The 8,545-nt window shown below is 36.9% G+C and overlaps 1 protein-coding gene across 1 annotated transcript; it reads left to right on the top strand.

Moving 5' to 3' along the window:
• The first annotated feature begins 292 nt into the window (after window positions 1-292).
• gja4 (gap junction protein alpha 4) lies at window positions 293-5,810 on the top strand. The gene is made up of 2 exons (XM_048201510.1): window positions 293-442; window positions 4,316-5,810. Exon 2 carries the CDS (start codon window positions 4,319-4,321, stop codon window positions 5,363-5,365), a length of 1,047 nt encoding a protein of 348 aa, XP_048057467.1. The 5' UTR covers window positions 293-442; window positions 4,316-4,318; the 3' UTR covers window positions 5,366-5,810.
• The last annotated feature ends 2,735 nt before the right edge of the window (window positions 5,811-8,545 follow it).

Genomic DNA, 8,545 nt, shown 5'->3' with positions numbered 1-8,545 from the left:
AATTATTTTAAACTGTGATGTTGGCTTCTGACACACACACACACACACAAAGTTTTTTTTTTTTTTTTATGAGCCAATTAAAAACAATCTTTTGTCTTTCATTAAAGGGTAAGCTTAGAGATATATGTATATAAATATATAATACAAGTTTGAAACAGGCCAGACTGCATTATGCATGTTCAAACACTGTAATTCTCCATGACGAAATTGGCCTTTGAAAGGCTCAGCACAGAAAATCTATTTTTGAATCCATCCATTCCTTTTCCTGCACAGAGTTCCTGTGGGAGGGCCACTATAAGGCATGGGAAAGTTTCCTTTCCCTCACTTGTTTCTTTTTTTCTGATTAAGTGGCTGTGTTTCGACCACAAGTGCTTTTAAAACTCTCAGCGGCAAAATCTCCTCACACGGATAACAGAAGATAAACATAAAACAGGGTTGACAGGTAAGACAGCTCATATCAGCGATAAACTGTGTTTTAGAGTTTACTGTGACTATGTAATGAGAGAGAAGCTACTTAATATATTAAATTATAATACAACAATATATTTTACCTGCGCTGCCACAATATAACTTTTTTTAATAACCTAATTACATCACACGTTAATTGTTGACATATCTGTGTGTATCCATGTGAAATGTTTAGAAATGTTAAGTTTGAAAATGTTATTTTTAACCATATTCATATTTGAACTTCTGAACTGTTGTATAAAATTTTTAAAGTGACTTTAAACACTTTTTGTGAGTTTTAGCTCTACACTCTTAAAACAGATGTGTTAAAAACAACACAACTTGTGTTATATCTTAACACACCTGTGTGTCTAGTTAAGGACAACACATTTTGTGTTACTTTTAACTCAACCATGTGTTATTCCTGCTCATTTTCTACACACTAATGTGTTATATTTACACAATTTGTGTCAATTACGTACACAAAATGACACAAAATGTGTCATAAAAAATAACACAAAAAATGTGTTATTAATTAACACATCTTTTTTGAAACTATAGTTTTAGAAGTGACAATTTTTTTTGTACGTCTCTTAGTGTGAAAAAGAAAGAAAGAAAGAAAGAAAGAAAGAAAGAAAGAAAGAAAGAAAGAAAGAAAGAAAGAAAGAAAGAAAGAAAGAAAGAAAGAAAGAAAGATGTGTAGTGCTGTTTGATAAAGATGAATACTGATAACCAGATTTTTGGCAGTGTTCTTTCTGTGAATTCATATTTCTTTATTATAAAAGACATAACAGCTTCAGACAGTTCCTCGGGCTAAAAAGTAAAAGAGCAAAATCTATTTACGATAACCCCTCAGCCAGGACACAGAAGAATTACTTTTTAGAAGAATTTTAAAAGTTTAGAAAAGATCTGCCTGGTGTGCATGTAAGCGGATGCAAACAAACCAGGCCTCCAGCCAAAAGAAATTAGAAAATAAACAATCAAACAGATAAGAAGTTTGCTAACTAGCAATGGGATGTTTACACAAATGCGAATCATTTCAAGAGGGAATGCTGCGGCCAGAGTCCCATGGGCTTTCTGTGGAAAGAGACGGGCTTTCTCGTTAGAAGTACATGCTTGATTACACATGATTAAACTCTCTGTCCATGATAATTCTCATTGCACAGAGGCCAGAGCTGGTCATCCATGCTTTATTCTCGCTAGCATTGTTTTGAGGTTCATTTAGCCTCTATTGCTGGTGTAGCTGGAGTGTAAAACACACACATACATACATACACACCATATATATACACAGTCAAAAGTGTACATACACCTTGCAAAATCTGAAAAAGGCTAATTATTTTAACAAAATAGGAGGGATCATAAAAAATGTGTATTGTTTTTTATTTAGTACTGTCCTGATATTTTACATAAAGATGTTTACATATAGTCCACAAGACAAAATAAAAGTTGAATTTATAAAAATGACCCCGTTCAAAAGTTTACATACACTTGATTCTCAATGTGTAAATGTGTTATGTGTAAATTTGAAGTATAATTGTATAATTACAGTGTAACAAAGACACCTTAAAATAAAGTGTGAATTCTATGAATTGTATATGTAGGGTGTTCTATGTTAAAATTTCCTCACTAACAATATATATATATATATATATATATATATATATATATATATATATATATATATATATATATATATATATATATATACACACATATATATATATATATATACACATATATATATGTGTGTGTGTGTGTGTGCCGTCTGAAATTTTCTTCGTAAATTTATGTTCAGTTATTTCACTTTAATGGCAATGAAGATGACCTATTAATTGCCATTAAAGTGAAATTACTGAACATAAACATACAAGCTTGATAAAAATGCTAATTTTAGAAGAAAATTTCAGACGGCACTTAGAGGCTTTTGCATCTGAAGTCTTCAGGCAATGGCAGATGACTTAAGAAAATTTACCACCCATAAATATTTTTTACCAGCTATGAAACTGTTTTTGAAAAAACAAGCAGTTATGACACCAACATTTTAGATACCCGATAAAAATCACAGAATTTTACAGGTACAGAAATTTAATAATCAAATGTTAAGCAACACTGCATAGTCTTTACTGAAAAAATTAAACAGATTAATCCTTATTAAAGTTACAAAAGTTATTCAGTCAAGAGCAGTGAGTGATTTTCTCTTTGTCTTTTGTTGTTTGATTAACATTAAGGACACAGACGATATATATTAGGCTGCTGTCACTTTAAGAGCTAATGCACAGATCCAATAATACGAATACACGTGTTTTCTTTCTCAACTGTTTATGTTCACTTGAGACATAACTGACTGTTTATGAGGATACTCACCAATACAGGCTTTTTCAACCACAAGTTCAATTCAGTATTTGTCTTCAGACGTGGCTTTCTGGGCGCGCTTCACATGTTTGCGCACAAAACTTCCCACACAGTGTTTGCTTGCACCTGAATATTTAAATTGGCAAAGCTTAAAGGGCTAGTTCACCCAAAAATAAAAATTTCTGTCATTAATTACTCACCCTCATGTCGTTCCAAACCTGCAAGACCTTTGTTCATTTTTGGAACACAAATTAAGATATTTTGATGAAATCTGAGTTTGTTTGTTTTTTATCTCTAATAGAAAGCAATGAAATTACCACTTTCAAGGTCCAGAAAAGTAGTAAATACATTGTTAAAATTGTCCATGTGACTACAGTGGTTCAACCTTAATGTTACTCTATTTCAGTCTTCTACGCAGTTGACGCAGTGAACACAGTGCGGAGCTTCCGTGTTAACATCCGAATGCCGGCTCAGTATTGGCCAACGCTGTACACATGAGCACAGTGACGCATGCGTGTGATGCTGACACAGGAGCCGGCCAATAATGAGTCAGCATTCTGATGTAGAAGACAGAAGCTCTGCACTGTGTTCACTGCATCAACTGCATAGAAGACTTACAGGGAAGAGGAAAAATCGTTGAATAAATTTGTTACTTTTGTTTTGCTTTTGCACACAAAAAGTATTCTCGTCGCTTCATAACATTAAGGTTGGATGGGTTTGGAACGACATAAGGGTGAGTACTTAATGACAGAAATGTCATTTTAGGGTGAACTAACCATTTAAACTTTCATGATGATGCAGCACTGGCCCGTCAACTGTTACTTCTTACTTACTGTGTGGTAGGTTTTCGGAAAGCCACATCTCAAGACATTGCGAATACTGAATTGAACTCTCTTCTTGTGTTTGAAAATGCCCTTATTGGCGAGTTCACGTGAACAAACGTTCACATTTGTTCATGTTCTCAAAACATTGCATTGCTACAATTGATAAAAATATTACCAGCCAATGGTGATTGACATTGTTTCACATACTCTCCAACACCGATTTTTACTTGCATTTGATGCTTGGCGAATGTTAATTTTAGGCCCTATATATGTATGCATGTATCATAAAAGCTGATTAATGATTACAGCTTGGCATAAAAAGGTTATACTAACAATGTGTGAGGAAATTTTAGAAGGCTTTTGGAATCACTTCACTACAGTTTACAACCGATCATTAAATTTTCTCACCTCACCAAATGTACAAATTACCCATGCGAAATAAAAATAAATAAAAAGACTAAATAGCTAAAGTTTGTTGCCAGATGCAACCTGCTATATTTACTGCAGGAAAAACAGTCTGTTCCCCATTAAATCTGGACAACCTGAATGATCAGAGACATTATTCTATGAGGTGGTCTTAAGAGTGACTCACGCTGTTTACTGATTTGTATCTGGATAATTTAGAGGAAAATCACCATGTGTTTCTATATATGGTGCACATACTCAAGCCTGTATTTCTGCCTGTGCAGAGGATGTCCAGAGCTGACTGGGGTTTTCTGGAGCACCTGCTAGAGGAAGGTCAGGAGTACTCAACGGGCGTGGGGCGTGTGTGGCTCACCGTGCTCTTCCTCTTCCGCATGCTTGTGCTTGGCACGGCGGTGGAATCTGCATGGGACGACGAACAGTCTGACTTCGTCTGCAACACCAAACAGCCTGGCTGTGAGTCCGTCTGCTATGACAAGGCCTTCCCCATCTCCCACTTCCGTTACTTCGTTCTGCAAGTCATCTTCGTCTCAACGCCGACCATTTTCTACTTTGGCTATGTGGCCTTGAGGACTAGAAATGAGAACAGGCAAGAGGAGAAGCCGGAGGAGGAGGGCAGAAAACAAAGACAGAGAAAAAACAATGAGTGCAAGTTGGAGGTAATACAGGAGGAAGATGAAGGGGGTGAGGAGAAAGACACGCATAAGAACCGCAAAGCTCCAGGACCTCTAAAACTCAAAGGGAAGCTGCTGTGCGCTTACGCGACCAGCATAGTGATAAAGGTTCTCCTTGAAGTTAGCTTCATTTTAGGTCTATGGTTCTTTTATGGGTTTGTAATCAAGGCCAAATACGAGTGTGAGAGGTTTCCCTGTCCTCACACGGTGGACTGTTTTGTCTCACGGCCCACAGAAAAAACTATCTTCACCATATACACGCAGGTCATCGCCGCAGTGTCGGTTATCCTCAACGTTGTGGAGCTTTTCCATCTCCTTCAGCTAGCGATAACACATCGACTAAAGAAGAGATATCAGGCAGAGGAGGAGATTAATAAACTTATTAGATTGACTTCTTCAAGAACAGCACCAGCTAAAGAGCAACTACCACCATTTGAGGAAAAAAAACATCTCTTTCTTCCTGTAGCACAGGACGGTTACCCTGCAACAAAGATGGACTGGAACAAAAGAGCTTCTCCTTTAGCGGAGGACATGCTCCCTAGTTACTCAAATTGCATAAGCAATGTGAAACCTGCCGTAAACAAAAAACATCTTCATAAAAAACACAACAAGACAGAAGACAAACCGAGACATTATGTATGAAGAGCACAAAATGAGAACCAGGGCTCCATTTTTAGGAATAGACATGTGTAAATGAACATTAGGGGTTTACTGTGCATTCGAGAGCCATTTCCTTTGTTTAGATAGGCAGGGAAATGGGCTGTGCTTTGGGATGAACTGTCTTTTGTGATCTGTGGCCAGATACGGGAGCCTCTCAAGTAGTGATTAGTTCTGAGAGGCTCAAGGTCAGGAAATACTCAAACCACCTAGCGAGAAACAAGCATAATGTCAAAAAATGCAAAAGAGAAAGGTGGGTTTAAGTCAAATGCTAAACTGAATGATTGATATGGTACAGATAAGGTACCGTAGTACATAATGTTCTGTACTTGAGACCAAAATCAAACTATACCAACCAAATGTATTTAAGAATTATTTTATATTTCATTTAATATTTATTTTCATTAAAGGATTTGTGTTTTTTACTCCACTTTTTGACTACTAAAAATGATTAGCTCTTTGCTAAAGAGGTTGATATATATGTTGCATGGTCGACAATTGCACTTTGAACTATGCCATCGGACTCTGCCATCAGATTATGCTTCTCCCCACGTCAACACTATAACAAAAAATGACTGTAATTCGAGTAACCTTATTTCTCAGCAGGAAGTAAGATATTTCCTGTGAATGTGCGAGACTTCCGATTACTCACTAAATAACTAGAAGAACAAAGTGCGGTAAACAGTAAAACTATGTGTGCTAAAAACCAATGTGAGTATGATCACATAACATCAAGCAGTGTGATTTTGTACAGATAAAATAACTGGAAAATGGTACGTTACGTTAAAAATAAGGTTGATAGACAAAACCATAATATAATTCAAATACATTATTAGATAGGGAGTAGGGACATTAGTTAGCCTATTCTACGCTATAGCCTACTTTAAATGGAATTGTATGTCTTTCGTTTATTTTCATAGGCTATTATTATTTATTATTAAGACTAAAGGGTTAGTTCAACTCAAAAATTAAAATTATGTCATTAATTACTCACCCTTATATAGTTCCAAACCAGTAAGACTTTCATTCATCTTCAAAATATTAAACTCCGACACGCAATCACGCAAAAACGTCTGCTCTCACGTCAACACAACACGCTTGCGTTGTGGTGCTCTGGTGAACGCGAGTAGGAGACAAAAGTTGCGTCCCAATGACGCACTACACTTTGCACTTATGTACTATGTACTCATTCATGTAGTGTATGAATTTTTTAAGGTTATTTTGTCTTATAGACTCTGATGTTTAATGACAAAATAACCTTATAAAGTTTATCCCCCTCCGCAACGCAATAGAGTGCCTCAGGGATGACGCGTTTTTGTAGGCAAACCCGGAAGTTAGCAGTGCACGGGTTCCCTCGGTTGAATGCATTTTTCCCATAGACTTCTGGAAAATCGCAGAAAATAAGCTCTGTGTTTAACAAAGGGTTATTATGACACTTACACATAATCTTCACAAGTTAAAACAACATAAATACATTTTGAAGCCTAACTAAAGTGGTCAGATATAAAAAGCTAACAGTAGGCTATAAACGGACTACAGCACACCATGGTCGCGGATCAACGTCGTCACCACCAAGCTTCCTCAAACTGTATTTAAAAAACAACGTTATTTAAAAACATGCTCGCTGATTATGATCTGCGCTGTTTATGAATACTTATCCACTTTTTCATGAGAAATGCTGTCCAAATGTCCCGTTTGTTATGATGACGTCTAAAGTCCCCGCCAAAGGAAGTAGTCCCTTTTAGCAATTTGTTAGCAACCGCCGTTTTTAAGACACAGTAAAGGTTTAAAAAAATCACAAGCGGGTTATAACTGGTGTGAATTATGTCATAGATCAAAACGTGAAAGTATTTAGAGGCTTTGTTAACCACAGACCTTATTTCAGGCGATTTAGCAAAAACCCATTCAGAAAACCCATAGACTTTACAGCGTTGGAACCGGAAGCCCTAAAATGCTAACTCGCTTCTGGGTTTTGCCTACAAAAATGCGTCATCCCTGAGGTACTCTATTAAAGCTGTGACAGTTGAGTGCATGAAGTGTCCAACATTCCACACTTTGTTTTTTCCGTTAATTTAGTGCATCATCCGGGTATTTAAAGTGCACTTTTTCTTTTTGGAATTTTCTGTGTGAATGCACTACTCACACTATTTGTACTTAAAAACGTCATAGAATAGTGCATATGTATGCAAATTGGGACGCATCTATAGACTATAGATATAGAAAGACTGTTCATTCCTATTAGTTATGAATGGGAGAAATTGCAACGCGCAATATGGCGGAATATGTCCCGCCTTCTAAGTAAAAGAGCCAATCGCTGATTGATAAAGTCCCTGTGTCACTGCAGCTGCCGTTTGAGGCTCCTGTTCCCATAGAAACCTAAGACTCGTGCTTAGGACTGCACATGGGCTCGTCTAGCCTGAAAAATAAGCTTTTTAATGCTATTTGAACATAAGAAACAACATTTATGGGACAGTTCATGTCAGATTTTGTTGCTAAGCAGATTTTCTTCGTCAAGCAGTTTTTGAGATTTCAGGATTCCCCCATTCAAATAGGATATGCCCGAAATAGCTGCCCGGAGGCGTTGCAAATATGGCCGCTGAGTGAACAGACTTTCCTGGAAAGGGACTTTGTTGGAGATTACTATTTTTTAGCTAAATAAAGTGGTAAATTATGTTTTTTCAATGGAGGGACAGAAAGCTCTCAGATTTCATCAAAAATATCTTCATTTGTGTTCCAAAGATGAACGAAAGTCTTACGGGTTTGGAACTACATGAGGATGAGTAATTAATAACAACATTTTCATTTTTGGGCAAAGTAACCCTTTAACAACAGTCAATGATAAGATTTATTAAACAGAAATATTACAAAATAAAGGCGCATTCACGCCACCTCGTAATTCCTGTAGTTACGAGATTCCAGCTTGTAAAAAGCATTCACGTCCTCATAGAGCTTGTAAGTACAGCTTATAAGCTGGGAGTTTTCTGAAAGCTCCCAGGTGTACCACATGGCCGCTGTACCTCCTGACCGCTGTAGATTCATTTCGCCATTGATAGTGGTGCCATGGAAACGCATAAATTCCCAGTCCGAGGACGTGAACAGCTCCAAATATAACGTCACGTGTTATCATCTCAAGATTCCAGTAAATACGAGGTGGTGTGAACGCAG

Source organism: Megalobrama amblycephala, linkage group LG9, assembly GCF_018812025.1.
Source record: "Megalobrama amblycephala isolate DHTTF-2021 linkage group LG9, ASM1881202v1, whole genome shotgun sequence".
In the NCBI taxonomy this organism is placed as follows: domain Eukaryota; kingdom Metazoa; phylum Chordata; class Actinopteri; order Cypriniformes; family Xenocyprididae; genus Megalobrama; species Megalobrama amblycephala.
This window is presented reverse-complemented; position numbering and strand designations above follow the sequence as displayed.